General features: G+C 40.3%; 1 protein-coding gene and 1 pseudogene across 4 annotated transcripts in view; one reads left to right on the forward strand and one right to left on the reverse strand.

Moving 5' to 3' along the window:
* MME (membrane metalloendopeptidase) overlaps positions 1-27,671 on the reverse strand; it is a 116,372-nt gene that overhangs the window by 67,213 nt on the left and 21,488 nt on the right. For 3 of the 4 annotated variants that reach the window (XM_088839626.1, XM_088839634.1, XM_088839631.1), the window contains exons 4-8: positions 7,475-7,636; positions 6,022-6,102; positions 5,845-5,940; positions 5,608-5,726; positions 3,017-3,082 (exon numbers count right to left, since the gene is read on the reverse strand). In XM_088839626.1, the coding sequence (XP_088695752.1) occupies positions 3,017-3,082; positions 5,608-5,726; positions 5,845-5,940; positions 6,022-6,102; positions 7,475-7,636 (524 nt within the window). The remainder of the gene's footprint in view (positions 1-3,016; positions 3,083-5,607; positions 5,727-5,844; positions 5,941-6,021; positions 6,103-7,474; positions 7,637-27,671) is intronic. The other variant, XM_088839642.1, reaches the window with a different exon arrangement.
* On the forward strand, positions 8,781-8,858 carry LOC129553922 (U4 spliceosomal RNA; annotated as a pseudogene).

The following is a 27,671-nucleotide window of genomic DNA, read 5'->3' on the forward strand; positions in this document are numbered from 1 at the left end:
AAGGGGATGTAGGTCTAGCATTTCCAATTTGGCTAATTTATCAGGAGATCTGGATTCTCAAGTAAAATCTTCACTTTTTATAAAATCTTGGCAACTAATATAAAAATTTAAAAATATTAGCCACAGGTTAAACAAAATGCCTCTCTGTGACTCAAACCTATGACCTAGATTATGGCATTCTATTAATTATGAGACATTGAATACAAAATGCACAAATATACCATCCTCTTAACAACAGGATCCTTTCCAAAAGAAAAAATGCAAAAGGAAACTTTATCACATTACGTGTATACACTGACTGCCAGGTATACCTCGGTATCAGGAATGTTAAAATACAAAAAATATGTATCCTTTTTGTTGTTGTTTAGTTGCTAAGTCATGTCTGACTCTTTTGAGTCCCCATGGACTGGAGCCCACCAGGCTCCTCTGTCCACAGGATTTCCCAGGCAAGAATACTGGAGTGGGCAGCCATTTCCTTCTCCAGGGGATCATCCTGGACCAGGGACTGAACCAACATCCCCTGGACTGGCAGGCAAATTTTTTGCCACTGAGTCACCAGGGAAGTCCTCACACAACTTTATAAGTTTGGATAAATTTAATATGTTTTTAGGAAGAAATCCTAAATTTGAAAAACATTCCAGTTAATAACAATGAAAATGTAGTATAATGAGCCAAAATTCTTCAGTCACCCTCAACTCTGCAATAGGAAGCAACTAGATAGCTTATAAAGCCAACAACTGCAACCCACATGATACCTGCATTGTCAAGAACTCAAATATCCCACACCCATTTGATTGTCTATGACATTAATTGTGAACTTTTATATTTATCTTTTTCTTCATTTCAATGCTGTGTAGCACTCATAAAGATACTTTATAGTGGACTTATTCCATGGCTTTTGAACTTAATAATGAGGCAAAATGCACACTCAGTATGAACATATAGAGCTAATCATTTTAATTAAGAAGTAATTTCAGCCACACCACCTCTGACCCATTAGAATAAAAGGTAACTAAACTTACTTTTGAGCCTCAAATTAGGAAGGAAAACACTTATAGAACCAAAACCTTCCCCAAATACTTAATACATTACACTGCTGAGTTTATCTTCTGTGGTTCCTTTATATCAACAAGCAAGGGCACACCAACACCAGCTTGAGCAAGGCAAGGCTTTGAGACAGTAAGAAGCAGTGTTGTGGCGTGTGATGAACAGAGTCAGAAGGTGGCCACAATTGTCTGAACCCAATGCCCCTATGTGGGTAGCCCTCTGAAAGTCAAACAGGAAGGCTCTAGAAGCCTTCACTGGCACTGACCTAGACCATGATTCATCTGTTCATTTTTTAAATCATTCGAAATTGTAGAGAAAATAAGACGTTTAAAATTGGCTTTTCAGGGAGAATGGATACACCTTGATATGGTTGTTGACAACAACCTCAGATATGCAGATGACACCACTTTAATGGCAGAAAGTAAAGAACTAAAGAGCCTCTTAATGATGGTGAAAGAGGAAAGTAAAAAAACTGGCTTAAAACTCAACATTCATATATATGCATTAGTATACTGTATTGGTGTTTTCTGGCTTAATTCACTATCAATAGAGTATACTAACGCATACATATGGAATTTAGAAAGATGGTAACGATAACCCTGTATACGAGACAGCAAAAGAGACACAGATATATAGAACAGTCTTTTGGACTCTGTGGGAGAGGGCGAGGGTGGGATGATTTGGGAGAATGACATTGAAACATGTATATTATCGTATGTGAAACGAATCGCCAGTCCAGGTTCGATGCATGATACAGGATGTTCGGGGCTGGTGCACTGGGATGAACCAGAGGGATGGAATGGGGAGGGAAGTAGGAGGGGGGTTCAAGATGGGGAACACATGTACACCCAGGGCAGATTCATGTCAATGTATGGCAAAATCAATATAATAATGTAAAGTAATTAGCCTCCAATTAAAATAAATAAATTAAAAAAAAGATTAATATTAAAAAAAAACCCAAAAAACTCAACATTCAAAAACCGAAGATCATAGCATCTGGTCCCATCACTTCATGGCAAACAGATGGGAAAAAAGTGGAAACACAACAGATTTTATTTTCTTGGGCTCCAAAATTACTGTGACACAGCCATGAAATTAAAAGACGCTGCTCCTTGGAAGAAAAGCTATGACAAACCTAGACAGAGTATTAAAAAGCAGAGACATTATTTTGCCAACAAAGGTCCATATAGTCAAAGTTGTGGTTTTTCCAGTAGTCATGTATGGATGTGAGAGTTGGATCATAAAGAAAGCTAAGCACCAAAGAATTGATGTTTTTGAACTGTGGTACTAGCGAAGACTCTTGAGAGTCCCTTGGACGGCAAGATCAAGTCAGTCAATCCTAAGGGAAATCAACCCTGAATATTCCTTGGAAGCACTGATGCTGAAGCTAAAGCTCCAGTACTCTGGCTACCTGATGTGAAGAGCTGACTCATCAGAAAAGACCCTGGTGCTGGAAAAGATTGAAGACAGGAGGAGAAGGGTACAACAGAGGATGAGATAGTTGGAAGACATCATCGACTCAATGAACATGAGTTTAAGCAAATTGTGAGAGATAGTGAGGGACAGGGAAGCCTGCTGTGTTGCAGTTCATGGGGTCACAAAGGGTAGGACAGGGCTTAGTGACTGAACAATAACATACGTATGCTGAACCGCTTCATTGTTCACCTGAAACAATCACAACATTGTTAATGGGCTATACTCCAATATAAAATTAAAAGTTAAAAATAAATAAGTAAATAAAATTGACTTTTAAAAATGGGCCACATGACTTAAATTCTAAGAATCAAGACACAAACAACGAATTGCAAGCTTGTTTCTTAAAAGATCTTCATTTGTTCTGTTGAGAATACTCAGTCAGTCAAAGGAAGCTCACTATTATGTATGATTTTCAGTATCTGCCTGAGTGAAGTAGAGGGTTATGTTTAAATTCTGTAGTTTAGTTTTGCTTGTTTTTTGTTTTTGTTTTTACCTCTTTATATGCTGCAGTGCATTCATAGTAGTCTCTGGAAGGCAGGCCAAGTTGAGGTTGGTCAATCTATAAAAAATGTACAAAGAAGAAAATATTCAGTTGATATAGAACAGTTTGACAAATTATAAGCATGCCAGCTGATCGCCGAAGAATTGATGCTTTTGAACTGTGGTGCTGGAGAAGACTCTTGAGAGTCCCTTGGACTGCAAGGAGATCCAACCAGTCCATTCTAAAGGAGATCAATCCTGGGTGTTGATTGGAAGGACTGATGCTAAGCTGAAACTCCAATACTTTGGCCACCTCATGCGACGAGTTGACTCACTGGAAAAGACTCTGATGCTGAGAAGGATTGGGGGCAGGAGGAGAAGGGGACGACAGAGAATGAGATGGCTGGATGGCATCACCGACTCGATGGACGTGAGTTTGAGTGAACTCCGGGAGTTGGTGATGGACAGAGAGGCCTGGCGTGCTGTGATTCATGAGGCCGCAAAGAGTTGGACACGACTGAGAGACTGAACTGAACTGAACCTATGTGTAAGCAAGATCCTAGTGTTCTTGCTCTATATAACAAGCTAACACTGAGCGAATATACAATTAAGAAATGGTTTCCATAATACTTCTCAGTTAAACTGACAGGTAGGTGAGACAATCTGGAAGATCATACTACAGATATTTGAGAGAAACCAATGAAATCTTAAACCCACAAAAACCATATGGGGAAGGAGTTTAATGTATAACAATGGGAGAGATTAAGAAATACACGTTACAATCTAGGGCTGGAGAGTTTTATACTTTTATAGGACATTTCAGGTCCCTGAGCTTCTAATATACTCCCTTGCTGGATGTTTTCTTCTGCCCCTACCCTTAACTGTAATGGGAAAAATAAAAACTACAACAAATAAAAGGTGGAAAACCTCTATGGTGACTCAAGAAATTCTAAGCTAGTAGAAATCTTGCCAGAGATTTTTTTGAGACTCTACCCTAAGAGGGGGCTTCCTTGGTAGCTCAGTCGGTAAAGAATCTGCCTGCAGTGCAGGAGATTGGGTTTCAATCCCTGGGTCGGGAAGATTCCCTGGAGAAGGGAATGTGTTAGTATTCTTGCCTGGAGAATCCCTATGGAAGAGGAGCCTGGTGTGCTATAGTGCATGAGGTGGCAAAGAGTCGAACGTGACTGAGCAACTAACACACACACACACAAAACCCTAAGAGGACAGAGGAGACTCCTCTTCGGTTTTCTTCAGAGCTGCCCTGCTCAGGATGTCAGCAGACCCAGCTGCCAGCTGAGCATATGAAAGAGGTAATTCGTCTCTGCTCCAGCACGTCCACTCTACCCTGGATACCCCACGAAAGCTCCTAGACATCCTCGCAGCTTTGTGAGACTCCCTCCTTCATGCTGCACGGTAAGTGGGTAAAGTAAACTAGAGCATTTATGGGTGGAAGTGAGAATCCTAGCAGTGTAAAGAAACAAGGCAATATAAAAGAAACAGGACCCAGAAGACTGGCGGGGAAAGAGCCAGAGGACAGCCCCACAGGAGGGGCCCTGTTCTTTCTCTAACCTTCTGAGCCTCCTTAGCAACCCTCATATGGTGATCAAGCAGGATGCTGGCATTCCACAGCCAAAGGAGAGACTCTAGGAAGACAGAAAGGGTCCACTGCAAAGAGTCAGGCTCAATTGTTTTCATAGTTTTAATAAAAATGACCATAAGGATTTATATAACTGTGACATACATAAGCTTCTGTGACTTTTGGTAGTTTCTTTTACATGAGACTAAAGAAAAGCTCTGTAAATGTTTTACCCCATTCCAAACATACTTATTAAGTACTAATCTCATCCTAGGTGATGTCTTAGGTTAACCTAAATGAATGGTTTATACTCTAAAAAAAAAAAAATCAAATAAAGCCCTTTAAGAAGACGGACATTTGGCTTACTTTAACTGGGAAAAAAAGTACAGATGTAGCAAGCATCAAAATTATGTTCAAAATCCCATTTTTTATGATCTTTTTGGAGTCAATTAGGAATTTCTGATTTCCAACCTGTATTACTTATATAAACTAGATCATGCTCCTTTCATGAACATACAGAGAAATCAAGTGCTTTTTCTAACTTGTTGTTTAGTCACTAAGTTGTGTCCAACTCTTTGTGACTCCGTGGATTGTACCCCACCAGGCTCTTCCCCAAGCCAAGAATACTGGAGCGGGCTGCCATGCCCTCCTCCAGGGGATCTTCCTGCTCCAGGGATCACCCTCAAGTCTCCTGTATTGGCAGGTGGGTTCCTTACCACTGAGCCACCAGGGAAGCCCCTTTTCTAAACAGGAGAGACCTGAAGTCTTTCATTTCTTATCATTTATTTTTATAAAGGGGGCGTTATCTAAACAAAGATAGCAGAAAGGAGAGCTCAATGTTTAAAACACAGCATCAAGAAAACAGTTTCAAAATTGGAAATCCAGGAATCTGTCCTTGAATTTATTACCACTTTGTTCCTACAATTCAAATAAGAATAAGCCTTATTTCTAAACATGAATAACAACAATGTGTGTGAATGTTTTATCACAATTTAAAGATAACTCTGGCTGTTGCCATGCAAACTTACATGAATTATATGATTCGTAGAGTTTTTATCATCAGTGCCAACAAAAAAATTAATAATGACTTTTTTTCCATATTTAGAATTCAGTTGTGCAATAGATTTCTCAGCTGTCCAAGAAGAACCTAAAGAAATGAAAGGTCAAGCATATCATTAGATGCTTAATGCATTAATATGATACTATAGTATAATAATAATAGATTTTATACAGAAATAATTTTTTTAAAGGGAAGACTGTCTTACCGTATTTTTGCTCCCAGTTTTCTAGCGCCACTGGCCAATCATATATATCTGGCAACAGTCTGAGTAGAGGTTCTCCTCCTCTGCTCTCAATAGCAGCTTTTAAAAATGATGAATATAAATGTATTATGAAGTCTATACTTATTTTGACATACTCCTAATAAAATAAAGAGCACTTACTTTCATTTATACAAGATCTATATAACATTTTTGCTTTCTGCACTGCTGTTATATCTTCAGTTTTGGGTTCCTGAAGGACATCTGAAATGGAGTGTTGGTAAAATACATCAGTATAATTGCTCATTTGCAGCTCTAAATAGCATTTTCAATGCAAGTTTGGTTAAAAAAAAAAAAAAAACTTGTATGTGTTCATACCTCTCCCATTCCAAAACCCTATGGACAAAACCAAACTCCTTATCAGATCATTATTCCTGGTGTAGAAGGAGGAGTTACTTTCATTAGCGAACTTAAATCAAAGTCTTTTTAACTAGATTATTAATTTCTGGTGAACAGTGATATGTATTGCTCTGCTGTACAGAAGTTACTTTTTCTGATATTGAGATTAAAAAGAACAAATTTGTTTTTGGAATTTGGAATTTAATATGATGATAGTCTTCTCGATGGTTGGAGGGTAATTATTTTTGTGTGATCATACTGTTCATGCTCCAATTGAAATGTTCTACTTGCTTGGATATTCAAAAATAGTAAAAAAAAGAAAAAGTTTTTATTTTTACAAAGTAACTTCTAAACGAGAACACAGAATGTAGGATAACAAAGGACTAGACACAACTTTCTCAACTTCCCAGGGAGAGTGTCTTGATTATATCTGGATTAGAACAGATATACCTAGTCTGGGAAGGCAAATCTTGGTAATATCTTACAGCAACTTCAACACAGGGCCAGGACAGAAAGAACATGCACGTCCTGTGTAGTGGCAATCATTTAATTTCTCCTGTAAAATGCATAAAGATGCCACCTTCATGGATAATACAGCATTTATCATATTATATACAAATGAAAGCAGAAATGCTGAGATACCAACATATTCATTTTAGTGTCTTCCATCCTTAGAGTGACTCAGCAACGGTCCACAAAACTTGGAAGGATTCCGTTCTGTTCCGTTCCATCGCTCAGTCGTGTCCGACTCTATGCGACCCCGTGGACTGTAGCCTACCAGGCTTCTCCGTCCATGGGATTCTCCAGGCAAGAATACTGGAGTGGGTTACCGTTTCCTTCTCCAGGGTTATCAACTTTTAATTTTGTGTGGCACTCCCTGTAATGGCTTTTACACTCCCATGTAAAATCTTGAAAATGAATGTTATTTAGTTGCTAAGTTGTGCCTGACTCTTTTGTGACCCCATAGACATAGCCCACCAGGCTCTTCTGTCCATGGGATTTTTCCAGGCAAGAATAATGGAGTCGGTTGCCATTTCCTTCTTCAGGGGATCTTCCTGACCCAGGGGACCGAACCCACATCTCCTACACTGGCAGGCAGATTCTCTAACACTGACCACTGGGAAGGCAAATCTTGGTAATATCTTACAGCAACTTCAACACAGGGCCAGGACAGAAGGCCTTAAAATGGATATATTAAGACAGAAATCTTTGATACATAGACTTAAACTTCACTAACCTTTCAAAACGACTTCTAATTCATCTCTTAAAATGTCAAAGTTACTGTAACGAGAGCTGGTCTCAGGAATGACGTTACGTTTCAACCAGCCTCCGCAAGCATATTTGAAAAAGTCTGCACAAGGCTCAACAGTGGCATCCATGTTCTGGATCAGTCGAGCAGCTGAAAGACCAGAGAAAGGATGAGATAAAGTGAAAGGTTTGTTTCGTAAGTGGTTTGGAAGGGAAAAAAAAGGAGACACGTTACTTCTTTATGATCAAGTCAACTGGACTGATGCTCCTATTTTTACTTGTGGAACTGTGGACTTTGGTTGAATGATGAATATTACCTGTGTATACTCTTTCTTCTTTTACTGTAGTTGCTTGGTTTTATTCTTGAGAGGTCTGGGTCCTCCTATCCTGCATCTAACCTGTTTAAATAACCAAGTGTCTCGCTAGTTTCTACCTCAGATGAAAGAAAGAATGCAGGCCTGCCTTAGCCATCCTGGGCCTGGAGTCACTTTGCACTCTGATAAGTTTGGCTGCTGACTTTGTTCTTCAAGGTGCTGTGACCTTTGAACATCTATGAGGCTCTAAGGCATGTGGGATTGTTAATGGATTTTATTGTTTCAGTAAAGATCTCAAGCTACAGTTAATACTTCTTGGACTACTTACAAAATTTCTGCAATTCATACTGGATATCTAATTTGCATTTATTTATGTATAGTCTGTCATTATAAAATTAGCTGTAAGCTTGTTAGTTTTTCTTTCATCCATGATTTTATCTTTGAGAATTATGATGAAAAAACAAATCAACCAATGTTGAGTATTTACAATGTGCAAAACACTGACTGTGCTAGGTGTCTCAATTAATAGAAAGATGTATAAAGAGAAGATGTATGAAGTGAAAAATATTATATTATATACAGGACTCCAGTGCTCACAATTTCTACACCTGGAATAGTGAGAAAACCCTACCATTTGCCCTCCCCACATTCTTTCTCATACAAATTGAACTGTTTTGCAAGGAAAACAGAAGAGCAATTGAGAATTCATCTGCCTCAAGACAGTATAAGTTCCCAAGTGAGCTTTTGAAAATACTTTGCCTTCTGAATAAATTAATTAATTAAACACTTTTAAAGAACTGCTGAGCTGTGTGGATTTTTCCAGCTTGGAATGGTAAATCTGTCTTCCAGCTGAGCCTCGAGCCCCCCGCTTCTGACCACTTCTGGACACATTTGCCTGGCTGTCATCTCAGTCTCCATTTCTTTAAGACTAAACTCTCTGGGTCGCCTCCAAACAAGTCCTCTCTGGATATTTGTACTTTGAGCTTTGCGCAGTGGCAGTATCGTAGCCAATGAGGTTTATCTGAGGCGCGATTATTGCTAATTGGATATTTGTACTTTGGCATGCAGTACAAGCATCGGACTTTGCTTCTGGGTATTTGTTTCGCTTTGGCTCCATCCCTTCATTCTTTCTGGAGTTATTTCTCCACTGATCTCCAGTAGCATACTGGGCACCTACCGACCTGGGGAATTCCTCATTCAGTATCCTATCATTTTGATACTGTTCATGGGGTTCTCCCATCACTTCATGGGAAATAGATGGAGAAACAATGGAAACAGTGTCAGACTTTATTTTTTGGGGCTCCAAAATCACTGCAGATGCTGATTGCAGCCAGGAAATTAAAAGACGCTTACTCCTTGGAAGGAAAGTTATGACCAACCTAGATAGCATATTAAAAAGCAGAGACATTGCTTTGCCAACCAAGGTCCGTCTAGTCAAGGCTATGGTTTTTCCCGTGGTCATGTATGGATGTGAGAGTTGGACTGTGAAGAAAACTGATCGCCGAATGATTGATGCTTTTGAACTGTGGTGCTGGAGAAGACTCTTGAGAGTCCCTTGGACTGCAGGGAGATCCAACCAGTCCATTCTAAAGGAGATCAATCCTGGGTGTTGATTGGAAGGACTGATGCTAAAGCTGAAACTCGAATACTTTGGCCACCTCATGCGAAGAGTTGACTCAATGGAAAAGAGTCTGATGTTGGGAGGGATTGGGGGCAGGAGGAGACAGGGACAACAGAGAATGAGGTGGCTGGATGGCATCACCGACTCGATGGAGGTGAGTTTGAGTGAACTCCGGGAGTTGGTGATGGACAGGGAGGCCTGGCGTGCTGTGATTCATGGGGTCGCAAAGAGTTGGACATGACTGAGCGACTGAACTGACTGACTGACTGATGCAGTACAATTGTTATCACAGCCTCCCAGGTTTGAAATCTTGAGTAGAATTCTGTATTTCATGCTCTCCCCCTTGGGCTATCAGTAACTTTTTTGCCTCTTTCCTATACTCTAGACAATCAATGTCAACCTAGTTTACATCTTCATCCCTTTTGACTAGATGTCACCCAAATACTCCTCTTGCTATTCATAGTATTATCTCTCTACTTCTATACATATGTTGCATATCTTTCACAGATTAAACTTCCCCAAAGACCCTTTTGCTCTAGCTACTCCCTTGCTCAAAGATGTCAGTGGTTTGACACTGCCCAGGTTAAATTACGAACTGTTTAACTTAGCTAATCAAAAGTCTCTACCGTCTCTCTTTTTTCGTCTCTGGGTTTTCACAAAAACACTGTACTTTGGCCGGGTGGGTTTTGCTGCATGGACCACAAACACTCCTGTGCTTCTCTACCCTGCATCTTTGTTTCTCTCCTCCTCACTCCACCCTTTTTTAAAAAACAATTTTATTGGGGTACAGTTCCTTTGTAATGTTGTGTTGGTTTCTCCTGTACAGCAAAGTGAATCAGCTATACATAAATATATATTCCCTCTTTATCACCACAGAGCAACGAGTAGAGTTCCCTGTGCCACAGAATAGGTTCCTGTTAGCTATTTATTTTATACATAGCAGCATAGAGTCAATCCCAATCTCCCAGTTCATCCCACCTTCTCTTTCCTCGCCTTGGTATCTGTATGTTTGTGTCTTTATTTCTGCTTTGCAAATAGATTCATCTGTACCATTTTCCTAGATTCCACATATATGTGTTAATATATGGTTTATTTTTCCTCCTTCTGACTTACTTCCCACTGTATGACAAGCTCAAGGTCTACCCATGTCTCTGGAAAATGGCACAATTTCATTCCTTTTTATGGCTGAGTTGAAACTTGACCCTTTTAACTTCTCCTCCCATCCTTTCCAAATTCTACCCACTATTCAAGGTTCAGCTTCTGTCCCATCTCTTCCAAACCATAGGGAAAATTTCTTTCTCTGAACTCTTGGGAGGTCACTGTCTCACTCAGTCATAAATGCTCTATATTAGGCTATTTTGAATTTCTTGTATGAATACCTCCTGAGTCTTCCTATCCATTCTGTAGATGAACTCAACCTGTTTGTATTCCTGTCACCTGGAATGTTCAGTAAAGTGCGTTAAGTTTGTATGATGACATTACTGAATCATCAGTGAGTCCCTTTACTTGTTCCTCCTACACATCTCCGTTCCCAGTTCCTGTAGGTCAGACCAGTTCTCATTTCACAGCCTCCAGAGTTAATCCCATACTTCCAGTTCCCACTGTTTCCATTCTTTCTTGGGCCTTCCTCTCTAAGGCTCTATTCATGCCCTTTCACCAAAGTATGGCCCTAGGCCTCTCCCATGCCATCCATCCTGTGTGTCAATTGGATTCACACAATCCTAGCATTTCAGCATGCAGTTTTCCACTCCAAAGTATTCACTATTCCACTCCAAAGTATTCACTATTCCACTCCAAAGTATTCAATCCTCTCACATTCATAATAAAATCCAGATTCATAGCATATTCTAACCTTAAAATACCTAGTGAAACTTCTCTCACCACTTTCTTACATGAGCCATCTGCCCCAATTAAATGAATGTATTCATTTTATGCTATGAAACATCTTACAGTTCTCCATTTCTGATAACTTTGCCTATGTTGCCTCAGTTCAGTTCAGTCACTCAGTCGTGTCTGACTCTTTGCGACCCCATGAATCACAGCACGCCAGGCCTCCCTGTCCATCACCAACTCCCGGAGTTCACTCAAACTCACCTCCATCGAGTCGGTGATGCCATCCAGCCATCTCATTTTCTGTCGTCCTCTTCTCCTCTTGCCCCCAATCCCTCCCAGCATCAGAGTCTTTTCCAATGAGTCAACTCTTCGCATGAGGTGGCCAAAGTATTGGAGTTTCAGCTTTAGCGTCAGTCCTTCCAATGATGTTCTAAAGGACTGATCTCCTTTAGAATGGACTGGTTGGATGTCCTTGCAGTCCAAAGGACTCTCAAGAGTCTTCTCCAACACCACAGTTCTCAACCCCTGTCAGAATATCCTTTTTTATTTTTTCACATTCAGAAATTTCAAGCTCATTCAAGGCCCAGTTCAAATCCTTTTTCTTCATGAAGGACTGTCCCTACAAAGCTCATACTGGCTGACATTCATTTTTCTGTTGGAAAACTCATTGCCTCTTCACCTGGATTGTGGTTCCCGTAAAGGTAGAAATGCAATGTCCGGTTTTCTCTCAGAGCCTAACATTGTGCTTGATCAAGACTTGTCAGTAAAAACTCTAACTTGAAACCTCAGGTAAAGATTAAGAAATAGATCCTAAAAAGGTAGCGAGAAAATGAAACTCTCTTAAACTTTTAAGGAAATGAAGATATGATGACAGGGGAAATAAAAATAAAGACCCTAAATAGTAGAAGTTTATTATGTAAAGTGAAAAGCCAGAAAACTGGAACCTGAAAGGACTACTACCTAAAGACATTCTCAGCACACGTTTTTTTTTAGCAATTTTATACAACTCTTGTCTTTCAACATACTTTAAAAAGTGTAAGCTGAATGTTGTAAAGGCAGCCACCATTTTGAAAGCACTTCTACTTTCTTCTATTCTCTGAGGAAATAGATGGCTTTTATCCTAACACCACAAAGAGCCATAGACTCCTAGTTAGGAGGGCATCGAACACATACTGAACCACCCTGAATGAAAAGGAGGAGCAGTGGCTGAAGTTCCACATTCATGAGTGTAAATACATGCCACATTCACACAGCCTCACCTCCCACAACGAAAAAGATGATCCTTCCCATCTTAGGTTGAATTCCTCACTTGATAAGTGAAACTACTTACATCTGGACAACAAACCAAAGAAGCAGCATTCAGGCAATTTGTGAAGTATGTGCAGACGAGAGAGAGAGCACACCTCTGCCAACCCCTTCTGTGCCACTTTTAAAGTTTCCCTTTGACCAGAGAGCTCATCGGAGCGCAGGCGCTTCCAATCACATCAAAGAAAGTTCTGTTCTGATGAATATTTTGGGGCCATGGGCCAAGGAAAGTCATGGGCTAGCACTTTCATGCTGGGGCTTTGATCAACCTTCCTTTAATCTCTTATCGTGGGTTTTGATTCTCGTTTTGCACCTTATCCTCTGGACCTCCTCTGTGCTGGCTTTCCTTTGAAGTCAGCGGTAGACTCATGGGTAGGAGGGCCATAGGAAACAGACACACCACTGTCAAACTGATTGTAATTGTTTTTATATTTTGCACCTTGTTTTGAATTACTCAACCTCTCCACAAAGCCACACCTGGGGCTCTTCAGATGTTTCCTAATCTGTGAATTTCTGACTTCTGAGTAAACAAATGTGGTTTAAAAACAAACAAAATTATTTTACCTTCATAAGCAGACATAAAAATGATGCAGTAAATGCCAATGTACTGACACGAAATGCTGTTGACCAGATGTTTATAAAAGTGAAAGAAAGTGTATATTATGATTTTTTGAAAACCTGTATAAAAACAGAGAAAGTCTAAAAGGTCTTTACAGCAATTATATCTGGGTAGAGGGATTAGGAGTGTGTTTAATTTTGTGTTATTTGCTTATCTCTATTTTCCAATTTGAATTAGATGAACATGTTTTGCTTTTACAATAAGAAAAGAGTTTATTTTTAATTTAAGAAAATAGTCACATAAAGACAAGAAAAGTAATCTTTTATTAATAATGAGCTTATTTCTCCTGAATGACAATTCTGAATGTTCTAGGCTGATAATAAATGTCACAACGTTTTTTCTCCAACTAATCTTTCTGTAACATTTGCCCAACTTATTTGACCATAGGAATTTAAAAACAAGTTCAACTACCATCTGGTATAATTGCTGTATTCATTACCAGGGTCTATTGTATGGGTATGGATTAGAAGATGCTACATAAGCTGAGAAAATGTTTAGAGTTCTTAAATCAGTCAGACTCGTTTTGAATCCCTAAGCGTCCCCACTTTTTAGTTGTAAAAGACTAAGTAGTTCCTGGACTTCCCTGGTAGTCCAGTGGTTAAGAATCTGCCTTCCAATGCAGGGTACACAGGTTTGATCTCTGGTCAGGGAAGTAAGATCCCACATGCTGCAAAGCATCTAAGCCTGAACTCAGACACCACAACTATTGAAGCCCACACACTGTAGAACCTGTGGGCCACAACTAGAGAAAGCCTGTGCACTGCAACTAGAGAAAGCCTGTGTACCACAAGGAAGACCCAGGACACCCAAAAAGAAAACAAGCTAAAAAAGAAGCCTCCCCAAGATCCAGAAACTAGTAAGTAATGGAGATCCAGAACTCACACTCTTCCCTCAACACTTTGGAGTGTGTGAGAAGCAATGAGCGTCCTCCATCCCTCTCTCCTCCTCCACGTCTTCCCAATTACCCTTTATTCTCCCCTTGCCCTGCCCTCTTCTTCACTTCCTCTCCTCCCCTCAATGTGGAGCTTATCACCAGAAACTAGTGCAGAGTCCAAGAAAGGAGAAGGCATCAGAATTTGGAGTCTGCAGGGGCCAGGAAGAAGGACAGGGAAAGAAACAAATGAATTCACAGAAGAACAAGCAGACAGAGGCGCACCCAGGAGAGATCTTTTGAGGTGGACATGTAGCAGGGTTCTTGCCTAACCCTCCTGTAGATAGGGCAGGATGGATGATGGAGAGTGAAAATTTTCCGTGATATATTTAACAGCAACAACTTTCAACTCTGCTTAACCATATGAATCACCTTTTAAACATAAAGATGCCAAGGATAGATCCCTGATCAATCAAAACCTTTGAGGTGGTTCCAGCATCTTTTAAGGCTTCCTGAGTGATTCTAGTGTCCATCCAAGGGAAGACCTATCAGATTAGACAATAGAGAAACATGGAAAATGAAAACAGGAAAACTCAGTTATCAGCAAATAAAGACAATCCCATGCTTAGATGTGTGTGTGTGTGTGTGTGTGTGTATGTGCTCAGTTGTGTCCAACTCTTTGCAACCCAACTGACCCATGGACTCTAGCCTGTCAGGCTCTGCTATCAGTGAAACTTTCAAGGGAAGAATACTGGAGTGGGTTGCCCTTTCCTACTCCAGGCATACTTGGATTGATTAGGCCTATTTATTTTCGCCTTTCCAGCCTATAAGTGTGAATGGGCTCGTGTCATGACAACCCATATTTCTAAGTGCACTCATCCTTTCTGAGTCCCCGGCACAATATGTCAGGGAACCACACAAATGTCTTCTGTACAAGCCCATTCTCCTTAGGTCTCCACTATACTGGTTTTGCCTCCACAACCTCCTTTCCTGGATCCCATCCACAACCTCTGGTGCAAGGAACATGCTCTCTTCCATCAGTCACTGTCTTAGAGGAGTCCCAAGAAGGCTCATGGCCCCTCCAGGTGAGGAGCTCTCTTGATTTTATCTCCATGCCTTCCTCTCCCAAGAACCATGAGGACCAGTGGGCCTGGGTTGGGGGGAGGGCCACAATAGCAAAAACTGAACTGCATACAGAATCACTTCTCTGATGGGAAAGGCTTTCTTCAACAGACATTTCTATTGATTTGACTTTTTATTCCTCTGAGATGAGCTCTACCTATCTCGGGAGGACCCTGACCCTCTCAGCAAACTGACCCAAGACACAACCACTCCACTAGTTATCAGACATGATTAGGCATGGTGGAATTCTAGTTTCACTGGAAACCAGCTACTGGTCTACCTCAAAAAGGGGCAATCCATGGTCTTTGAATGCCAATGGCTTCCAATGTCTTAGGATCCCCCTTTTTTATCTATATGTCACACTTTCAAATAACGTCAATGGTTTGCTGACTGAAAATGGAATTTGGGGCACTATGAAAAGAAAGATTTCTAAGTTTATACATGTACATTCCATAGAAGCCAGAGTTCTGGTCCTGTGTGTATGAATGTGTATATGTATTTTAAAGAGACTTCTGCATGTGTCAAGTGCTCCTAGGAAGACTCTCAGGAAAATAATGTAAAACTGAAATAAATGATTGCCACTTGATAGCAGGAAGCTTTGTGCTGTGGCATTTTGTTGTAAGTTTAATTTTCTTTAATGTTGATCTTACTTAGTATGTCACTGATACATTCCCGTGCAAATGAATTAACAGGAATTATAAACAGGGTTCAGACTTAAACTGAAGAAAGTAGGGGAAACCATTAAACCATTCAGGTATGACCTAAATCAAATCCCTTATGATTGTACAGTGGAAGTGAGAAATAGACTCAAGGGATTAGATCTGAGAGACAGAGTGTCTGATGAACTATGGATGGAGGTTCGTGACATTGTATAGGAGACAGTGATCAAACCATCCCCAAGAAAAAGAAATGCAGAAAGGCAAAATGGTGGTCTGAGGAGGTCTTACAAAGAGCTGTGAAAAAAAGAGAAATTAAAGGCAAAGGAAAAAAGGAAAGATAAACCCAAATGAATGCAGAGCTACAAAGAATAGCAAGGAGAGATAAGAAAGCCCTCCTCAGTGATCAGTGCAAAGAAAGAGGAAAATAATAAAATGGGAAAGACTAGAGATCTCTTCAAGAAAATTAGAGATACCAAGGGAACACTTCATGTAAACATGGGCACAATAAAGGAGAGAAATGGTAAGGACCTAACAGAAGCAGAAGATATTAAGAAGAGATGGCAAGAATACACAGAAGAACTGTACAAAAAAGATCTTCATAATCCAGATAATCACGATGGTATGATCACTCACCTAGAGTCAGACATCCTGGAAGGAGAAGTCAAGTGGGCCTTAGGAAGCATCACTAAGAACAAAGCTAGTGGAGGTGATGGGATTCCAGTTGAGTATTTCAAATCCTAGAAGATGATGCTGTGAAAGTGCTGCACTCAATATGCCAGCAAATTTGGAAAACTCAGCAGTGGCTGAAGGACTGGAAAAGGTCAGTTTTCATTCCAATCCGAAAGAAAGGCAATGCCAAAGTATGCTCAAACTCCCACACAACTGTACTCATCTCAGTCAGTTCAGTTCAGTTGCTCAGTCTTGCTGACTCTTTGCAACCCCATGGACTACAGCACACCAGGCCTCCCTGTCCATCACCAGCTCTCAGGGTTTACCCAAACTCATGTCCATTGAGTCGGTGATGCCATCCAACCATCTCATCCTCTGTCATCCCCTTCTCCTCCTGCCTTCAATCTTTCCCAACATCAGGGTCTTTTCGAATGAGTCAGCTCTTAGCAGGAGGTGGCCAAAGTATTGGAGTTTCAGCCTCAACATCAATCCTTCCAATGAACACCCAGGACTGATCTCCTTTAGGATGGACTGGTTGGATCTCCTTGCAGTCCAAGGGACCCTCAAGAGTCTTCTCCAACACCACAGTTCAAAAGCATCAATTCTTTGGCGCTAAGCTTTCTTTATAGTCCAATTCTCAACATCTATACATGACTACTGGAAAAACCATAGCCTTCAAAGGAGCAAGCATCTTTTAATTTCATGGCTGCAGTCACCATCTGCAGTGATTTTGGAGCCCCCCAAAATAAACTCTGCCACTGCTTCCACTGTTGCCCCATCTATTTGCCATGAAGTGATGGGAACAGATGCCATGATCTTAGTTTTCTGAATGTTGAGCTTCAAGCCAACTTTTTCACTCTCCTCTTTCACTTTCATCAAGAGGCTTTTCAGTTCCACTTCACTTTCTGCCGTAAGGGTGGTATCATCTGCATATCTGAGGTTATTGATATTTCTCCTGGCAACCTTGATTCCAGCTTGTGCTTCATCCAGCCCAACGTTTCTCATGATGTACTCTACATATAAGTTAAATAAGCAGGGTGACAATATACAACCTTGATGTACTCCTTTTCCTATTTGGAACCAGTCTGTTCCATGTTCAGTTCTAACTCTTGCTTCCCGACCTGCATATAGATTTCTCAAGCGGCAGGTCAGGTGGTCTGGTATTCTCATCTCCTTCAGAATTTTACAGAGTTTGTTGTGATCCACACAAAGGCTTTGGCATAGTCAATAAAGCAGAAATAGATGTTTTTCTGGAATGCTCTTGCTTTTTCGAAGATCCAGCAGATATTGGCAATTTGATCACTGGTTCCTCTGCCTTTTCTAAAACCAGCTTGAACATCTAGAAGTTCACGGTTCCTACATGCTAGTAAAGTAACGCTTAAAATTCTCCAAGCCAGGCTTCAACAATATGTGAACCGTACTGTTCCAAATAATGTTCCAAATAGGGAAAGGAATACGTTAAAGCTGTATATTGTCACCCTGCTTATTTAACTTATATGCAGAGTACATCATGAGAAATGCTGGGCTGGATGAAGCACAAGCTCGAATCAGGATTGCCATGAGAATTAGCAATAACCTCAGATACGCAGATGACATCACCCTTATGGCAGAAAGTGAAGAAGAACTAAAGAGCCTCTTGATGAAAGTGAGAGAAGAGAGTGAAAAAGTTGGCTTAAAGTTCAACATTCAGAAAACTAAGATCATGGCATCTGGTCCCATTACTTCATAGCAAATAGATGGGGAAACAGTAGCAGACTTTATTTTTGGGGGCTCCAAAATCACTGCTGATGGTGATTGCAGCCATGAAATTAAAGATGCTTACTCCTTGGAAGGAAAGTTATGACCAACCTAGATAACATATTAAAAAACATAGACATTACTTTGCCAATAAGGGTCCATTTAGTCAAAGCTATGGTTTTTCCATAGCTTTGTGAGAGCTGGACTTTATTAAAGAAAGCTCACTGACGAAGAATTGATGCTTTTGACCTGTGGTGTTAGAGAAGATTCTTGAGAGTCCCTTGGACTGCAAGGAGATCCAACCAGTCCATTCTAAAGGAGATCAGTCCTGAATATTCATTGGAAGGACTCATGGTGAAGATGAAACTCTAATATTTTGGCCACCTGTTGCGAAGAACTGACTCATTGGAAAAGACCCTGATGCTGGAAAAGATTGAAGTCAGGAGGAGAAGGGGACGACAGAGGATGAGATGGTTGGATGGCATTGCCGACTCAATGGACATGAGTTTGGATAAACTCTGGGAGTTGGTGATGGACAGGGAGGCCTGGTGTGCTGCAGTCCATGGGGTCACAAAGAGTCGGACATGACTGAGCGACCGAACTCAACTGAACTGAACTGATGAATACGGTGAATTTTTATTATTTGGTAGATTTGTTCTAAAGTCAACAGTAACACTGAATTAACAAATACTGATACTGTATAGCTCAGGGAACTCAGTGCTCTGTGGTGACCTTAATGGGAAGGAAATTGAAAAAAGAGGGGATATGTGTATATGTATAGCAGATTCACTTTGCTGTACAGAAGAAACTAACACAAATTGTAAAGCAACTATACTCCAATAGAAATGAATTTTTAAAAATTCTGAAGCATTGAACCTTGGAAAATACAATGTTAGGTTCCTATGAGCCTCTGATCACAGAGCATTTTCATCAGCTGATCAATACATAACCTCGTTTTATGTGGTCCTGTTTAATTTCTGATGTAATATATATATCACTGATTCATTAACATTGAAGTCAGAGCCCACAACACTACAACTCATACCTGAATGAAGCTTATGTATCACATGTCTTTTCTCTGTAAGGCACATCACAGCCTTCTTGCACTTAGGAACACTAGCCAGCACTTCAGCACTAGGCCTGGGGACCATTTTAAACAATAAAATAATTAACAAATAGTATAAAAAATGTGAAACGTGGCAGTAAAAAGACCAAGAGAAGGACCCTCGTTTACGATCTCACAGGACATCAGCAGGGTACACATATGTGGGTGACGGAAATCTTTTATCAACCTATAACTGATCTCGAAAGTGTGAAGATTGATTTGGAGGTTACAGATAAATTTTAGCCAGTAGGCAAATTAGCAAATAGAAAATTTGTAAATGATTAGGGTCAACTACACTTTTGTCCATTTTTTTCTTTCAGGCTTTTAAAAAATATCTAGGAAAATATGCAAAACAAGCAACAATATTAAGTGGAAATGGACTCAAATCATTTCTTTCTCAGTTACTATTGTATTATTAAAAACTCCTGGCCACTATATGTTTTAGTGTTGAACATTTTAAATAGACTAGGCATCTATCTGTTTACAACATATATGAAACATTCCTCGTTTGGTGGCAAAATTTCTTCATTGACTATTCTTTCCCTGCTTAAGTCAGGTTTAAGGAAGCTGTTATGAGCAAAACTGTTTCCAGCTTATTCTCTCTCAATCGGCCTATGCCCTTGGTTTTTTGCTCCCAACCACACGACCCTTTCATTTTGGTACCTTAAAAATTACTATAATCATCAGCCTGGTCTATGACCATTTTGGAAATGTCCAGAAGACCTCAGAGAAATGCTGGGCATCTAGGAGCAAATGCTCCTGTGAAGACCAGAGGACTTCATTTCTGACTCAACCTCGTATCCTGTCTGCTTTATTAACTGATACCAAGCTTGATACTCGGGTTTCCCTGGTGGTGCAGTGGTAAAGAACCCACCTGTCAATGCAGAAGACACAACAGATTTGGGTTCAATCCCTGGATTGCAAAGATACCCTGGAGAAGGAAATGGCAACCCACTCCAGTAGTCTTGCCTGGGAAATCCCATGGACAGAGGAGCCTGGCAGGCTACAGTCCAAAGGGTTGCAGAGAGTCAGACATGACTAAGCAACTAAACAACAACAAACCACAAAGCTTGCTATTACTTACTTGGCAATTTTTGACAATTTAAAAATCTCCTTTGACAACATTCTGAAAGTACTGCTGACCTCATTCCCCTGCTGCCACCCTCCTCCCACCACCTCCCAACCGAAACTAAGGCGAAGTCAGAACATTTTGAAAGAACACAAGGAAAATGCAATGTAATTACAACGGGTCACAAAGGACTCCATTCAGAAGGCAGCAACGTAGAAACTAGAATCTCGGGGACCATTCGGAAAGAGAAAATGACTAAAAATTAGCAAGCACACAGACTAATGCTAATAAAACCAAACAGTTTTCATTATAAATGTTCAGATTCTTGCAAAATCCAATCCTCCCTTTTAAATGAAACCCCTGTTTCAAATGGCTTTTCTGATACCTTGGTTAAAGAAAGGCTGGGGGGAAGCAGGTGAGGGAATACCTGATGCTAGATGTAATCAGGATGTAATAAGAACTTCTAGTTAATCATTTAGTCAAACACTCCCTGTCAACCACTGGGTAAGTTCAAGCTAAGCCAAAGTCAAGTCTTGCACTAGTCCAACTGGTCAAAGCCAAAAGCTACCTCTATACCACTGTTCAGAAACTGTGGATTTACACAAGTAGATTTGAAGAAGGTTTCAAGATAGTGAATTTTCTCTGTAGAGTTGAAACTCCGGGGAAAGGAGTTTTAACTTACTGTGTTTTAGCTTGAAGAGTAATTAATTTAAAATTATATTTCATATACAACATGCATGTGTGATCAGCCATGTCTGACTCTTTGTGACCCCATGGACTGTAGCCCACCAGACTCCTCTGTCCAGGCAAGAATACTGGAGTGGGTTGCCATTTCCTCCTTCAGGGGATCTTCCCAAGCCAGGGATTGAATTCTGTGTATGGCACACCTCCTGCATTGGCAGGCAGATTCTTTACCACTGTACCGTGTGACCAATTTACCTTGAATGCATAGGCACAAACACACACTCACAACCACACCCCCACAGGCTCCATACCCACACACACACAGACACAAGCTATACACAGTTAACCTGGAATCCGTTTGCTATCAGATTTACAGATAAACTCACTGTCAAATTTATAGGTAAAATATAAACTATAGGATTTTAACTAAGGTTCCGCCAAAGATGCCTATGTCATAATAACAATAGAAAGTCAATGTCTGACATGTGTTAGGCACCAAGCACTTACTTCATGCATTTGCTTCAAACTTTAAGTTTGAAGTATGGCAACAATATTTTCGTCTCCACTTTGTGAGGTTAGTTGCTCAGTCATGTCCGACTCTTTGCGACCCCATGGACTGTAGCCCGCCGGGTTCCTCTGTTCGCGGGGATTCTCCAAGCAAGAATACTGGAGAGGGTTGCCATGCCTTCCTCCAGGGGATCTTCCCAATCCAGGGATCGAACCCAGGTCTCCTGCATTGCAGGTAGATTCTTTACCATCTGAGCCAACAGGGAAGCCCACTTTAGAGCTATAATAATTGAGACCCCACTTCAGAGCTAAAGAAATTGAGGATAAGGAATCTGTATGCAAAGTCACACTGTTGGTAAGTAGCAATGCTGAAGGTTTTAATTATTTTTCTTTCTTACAACATCTTCCCATTGCTCTGAGAGTTGGACTGTGAAGAAAGCTAATCGCCGAAGAATTGATGCTTTTGAACTGTGGTGTTGGCGAAGACTCTTGAGAGTCCCTTGTACTGCAAGGAGATCCAACCAGTCCATTCTAAAGGAGATCAATCCTGGGTGTTCATTGGAAGGACTGATGCTAAAGCTGAAACTGCAATACTTTGGCCACCTCATGCGACGAGTTGACTCACTGGAAAAGACTCTGATGCTAGGAAAAGTTGGGGGTGGGAGGAGAAGGGGACGACCGAGAATGAGATGGCTGGATGGCATCACCGACTCTGTGGACATGAGTTTGAGTGAACTCCGGGAGTTGGTGATGGACAGGGAGGCCTGGCGTGCTGTGACTCATGGGGTCTCGGAGAGTCGGACACGACTGAGCGACTGAACTGACTGACTGACTGACCTTTATTTTAAGGAAATCTAGGCACTGAGTCTGGAGAAGGCAATGGCAAGCCACTCCAGTACTATTGCCTAGAAAATCCCATGGATGGAGGAGCCTGGTAGGCTGTAGTCCGTGGGGTCGCTGGGGGTCGGACACAACTGAGCAACTTCACTTTCACTTTCACATATTGGAGAAGGAAATGGCAACCCACTCCAGTGTTCTTGCCTGGAGAATCCCAGGGACGGGGGAGCCTGGTGGGCTTCCGTCCATGGGGTCACACAGAGTTGGACACGACTGAAGTGACTTAGCAGCAGCAGCAGCAGGCATTGAGTGATTACATGCTTGAAGTTATCAATAAGACTTTAGAGAGTGCCTGGGTCTAACTTTAAGCCGATGTCTTTCTACAGAATCATCCTTCCATAACTCCAAATAACACTAAAAAACATTTTGAAAGCTCCACAGAGAGAGAGAATCCAATTTAAATTATATAGCAATCACTGTTTTTTGATGCCCAATTAAGATTTTAATTGCTTCATAACATGAGTATAGCTACATAAAGTTTTTCACCTCGTTTGACCCTAGACTTTAGAACTTGTATAGATAATTACAGAAATCTGAAGTCTAATGGACCTACAGTAATAATCCTTAGTTGGCGTTTCCAAATTAGTGAAATTCTTCAGCCTTATCTTACAGCCCATTTAAATGAATGGCTCATAGCCAAGAGAGGATATAGTCAATAATTTTCCAGTAGGGATTCCTCCAAAATTCACAACCCAAAACATCCTGTTAACAAATGGAAGCCCTGAAACTGTGTTACAATTAAGTTAAAGTGCCCTAAGTCTAAAAATAAATTTTCTTTTTCAAGTCCAATTTGCATTTTAAATCGGAAAAGATTCTCTGCTGGCAAAAAGCTATTAAAGATTATACTGCAATTTAAATACAATATATCACTTAAAATAAGTTATCAAAGCCGCATGTTGATTATATTAATGAATAATAATGTTCCTCATTTAAGGAAAGATACAGAAGGTTATGAAAAGGCTACATTGTTCCCTTAGTAACTTTATTAGGTAGATCTCAAACTCTGGACACTGGTGGGTATCTCTGAGGAGAAAGCAATGAGATTACATAGCTATGTTTCTCCCATTTAAAAATTTTGCTATTTTGGATCATGCTGTTGAATAAAAGTGATCAGTTCAACTTCAATGATATATAATTACTGGGAGTAATTCAAAACATTCTGCCTTTGCATCCGTTTTGGATAGGGAGTGGTGCAAGATCATAATAGAAGGATAAACTGGGTCACTGGTGCTTTAGAATACTGCCTAAAGTGAAGTCAAAATTATAAAAACAAAACTCTAGTGGGCACTATGACATTGAATACATATTAACAAGTTAGGCATTTCATGGATACAAGGTAGTGTAAGGCTCCATATGTTTATCTTTTTTAAACATATCTCTCTTCTATTACAGAAGACCCAGAAGATTATGTTAAATCATTTGCTTTCTCCAAAAAGATTTTTTCTATGTGGACCATGAAAAGACCCCGAAACTTTTCAAAAACTATTTTTGAGTACCCCTACATGTCTGACACTATTGGGATCTGAATAAATGTCATGGTGAAAAAACAGATATGTTCCCTGCCCTCACAGAATCTGCAGGGTTTCCTCTGACACAAGACTATTTGTTTCATGATGCACATGAATTCTATAAAGTAACTATATCTAGAAAGGAAGGGTTGTTATGCTCCATTCTCATTTACAATTCCCGAACTTAGCTAGTATCCAGTTGACAGGTAAAGCTCCTATTTTCTATAACTCAGAGACGAGGAGATACTTGCAGTGTGCTTCTATAAATGAGCTTATTATGGGTGATTGTGTGGACTAATCAGGAGTCTGAATGAGCATACTATGAGTGAAACAAACTGAGATAGAGGAATCTTCAAGGATGATGGTCAAAAACCAGCCACACTTAGCCAGAGACATTCAAGAGAAGGTGAGCACCGGGTCTCATTAAAGGAGAGCAGAGATGAGTTACTGAGAAGGGAGGAGCTCTGAGGCAGCTGGTGTTGGAAAAGAAAGGCCAGACTAATGGAGATTTTGGTCATATGAAGCTGGAAATGCTTATATGAGTAGGAAATTAGTTACAAAATCTCCCTGAAACAGGAAAATAGTGGGAAGAGAAACACATGCAGAAACTGTAAACTGTCTCCTTGTTGACCCAGTTCTAGCTTAGGAGGGTAGAATTAACAAGGAAAATTAAACTACCAAAAAGAGAATAATTAACTTTACTGCTAGCAAAAGAGATAGATCAGACAGAAAAGGGTTAAACTCAGGAAATTTGATGGGAAGATACAAAACTAAGAAATCTGATTTACATATGTGGAACAGTCGGAATGAGATCACTTCTTTGCTGCTGTATTTATGTATCAGGTGCCCTGAAAACACCTTGCCTAGACAACAGTGGCTTTGTAAGGATAAGGAACCTGACAGAATAAATATAAACAACTATAAAATGTAAATAAAATATATAAATATAAAACATAAAATATTCATATACACAATCAGTATTTATTGGTGACTTACTATTTGCGATGCACCTTGTTTCATGCTAGAAACAGACTGATGAGTAAGATAGAAATAGTTATCATAGTGGGGCAAATCTAGGCATTGGACAACTAACTACAAGTGTGATGGGAGTTATGGGTAAGTATATAGGATGTGTTGGGAGCAGAGGAGTTAGCTAGGCAAAGGTGGAAGAGGGAAGACATTTCATTCATTCAACAGAGAGTGGAGTCAGGAACAGAGTTGTGGTCCAGGCAGAGAAGGTGAGTGACAGGCTTGACAAGAGGCAACTGAAAGAGGACTGGAGTGTAGAGCGGTTCTCTGTGCGTATGGAAAGGTAGGCCATCCTCAGAAGGAAGGATACAGGATGGATAAAGAATGAAGGGCTAGATCCCCAGGGCTTCAACATCCCCAGGGCAGAGCATCCCTGAGGAGGAGGCTTGCCTCTTCGATTGGTGGAAAGAGATCTGTGGGAACCAACAAGCAGGGGCTTGGCCTTTGTCACCCTGTCCAGTTTAGGGAAGGGACTTGATCACGGGAAAGGATTTCCTCTTGCTGAGGTTGCAGGAAATAGCCAGCCTTGTCCTAGAAGTCCTCATCATGTGCATCTAATAGAAATGGGCCTTTTGATCCTCAATCTATCTGAATGGCTGGTCAGAAAGTTATAAACCATCTTTCAGCTCATGCCCTTGCCCAGTCAACTTAGGCTTTCAGGAGCCCTTGCTTGGACAAGGCCACCTCATGAATCCAAACAGAGTTCTCATGGATGACAGACATTAAGCTGCTGGTTAACCTCTTCTGTAAGATTTGCACACAAAGGCATCATTTGTATGACTGTACGGGCTAGGTTAGAGATGGAGCTTCAGACTACCAATCATGCAATAAATTATCAGTATGAGATGTGCAGTTTCTAAGAATTAATTCAAAGTATATTTCCATGTAATTCACAGATTATAAAAGCAATAATAATGACAAGTACACCCTTTACCCACAGCAACGATTCTAATTCCAATACCTTAAACAATGACTAGTCCATAACAGACACTCCCAAAGAACCCTTCCTTCTCGTCTTCTGTTAGTGAATTATCACCACCTGTTATTTTAAAGCTGTACTTTTACTGTATCAAAATCTTAAGATATTTTGATCCTGGCTTCTTTTTTCCTGTTACTACAGTTAAGTATGGCTTTTATTGTTCATTTAAAGTCAAATAGGCAGTATCTGAAAAATGTTGAACTTTTGACACTTAGATTTTCTTTTCTTTTTTTTATAATTTTTTTTCTTTCTTTCTTTTTTTTCTTGGTCATGCCACGCAGCATGTGGGATCTAAGTTCCCTGACCAGGGATCAAACCTGCGCCCCCTACATTGGAAGAGCAGAGTCTTAACCACTAGACCAGCAGAGAGGTCCCCACATAGATTTTCTTGTATTGAAATAAAACAAGACAAAAAATTGATTCCTCCCTCTCTAAATTTTTAAAATTAACAGGCATGATTGGCTGATAGTTGAGAGAAAAGCCAGATCCTTGGCTTTCTGTGTCAGCATACAACATCACTGAGCTGTTTCTTCATCAGCAAATGAAGAAACATTTTCCTTCCATGTAAAATGTTGTCATGTACATAAAATGGGCTCAGGTAGAAGTAGTCTGAGCCAATCCTGGGAGACTGAATCCCAGTTTAGACAGACTATGAGGGATCAGCAACAGAGGAAGTTCCTGCCTAATAGCAATGGAAAGAAGCCTCTCAGGGACAAGGAGCAGCAGGCAGCTGTGATGAGGGCACTGTAACCAGCAGACTGTGTGCAAAAGGTAATAAGGTTAAGAGCTAAGCTAGGTTCCAGTCCCAGAAGACAGGGAAGAAAAAGCAGAAACTCAATTTCCAAAACTGGGGGATGAGCCAGAAGTGAGGTCCCAAGGGACAAGGTAGGAACCCAGTCACTAGAGTGGGGTCAGAGGCAGTTCACCAGGCGCGAGACTGGCCAGACATGGGAGCCAGAGCCAATGACCTTGGCTTAGTAAGTGCCTGGGGCTGCAACAAGGGCCTGCATGGAACTCAGCCAGTTTGTCAGCTTTGCAAATCTTTCCACTTCTTTACTTTATTACCATAGTTGTTGAAATATATCATGTTTCATAGCATCTGTAGCTGCTACCTTATATTCTCTTTTAGAGATTCATATTTGCATGGATATGAGTTTAAGGAGACTTTGAAAGTTTCACTTGTACCATTTTTTCTCAACACATTGTCACTTCCTTGCTACAGAATATTATACGGAGGGCTTACAGAAACATTCTGTTCAGTTAATGACTTTTTAAATATTGCTTTTTTCTTTGATTCACTTATATATAATTAAATTATTTCTATGAAAAAATATAATTTTAATACTTTGCTTCTTGGTTTCTGAGTTAGTGAAATCATTAACTGTTATACATATGTGTTTGTGGATAATGAATTCATTCTGGCTTCAGATAGGCAAGAGGTATCAGAAACATCTTAATTTCACTCAATTAATTTCATTAAAGCAGAAAATTAAGCCCCTAGATCTAACAAAAACTTTCTTTTCTGGTAGTATTTTAAAATAACTACTAGATCCTCAACCACATTTTATTATAAGCCTTTAATGATTTGCCAGTTCTTTAAATAGGAAATTCTCATGGCATCCGGTCCCATCACTTCATGCAAATAGATGGGGAAATAG

Source organism: Moschus berezovskii, chromosome 1 (assembly GCF_049115385.1).
Source record: "Moschus berezovskii isolate FMDL1 chromosome 1, NW_MosBer_1.0, whole genome shotgun sequence".
Taxonomy (NCBI): Eukaryota; Metazoa; Chordata; class Mammalia; order Artiodactyla; family Moschidae; genus Moschus; species Moschus berezovskii.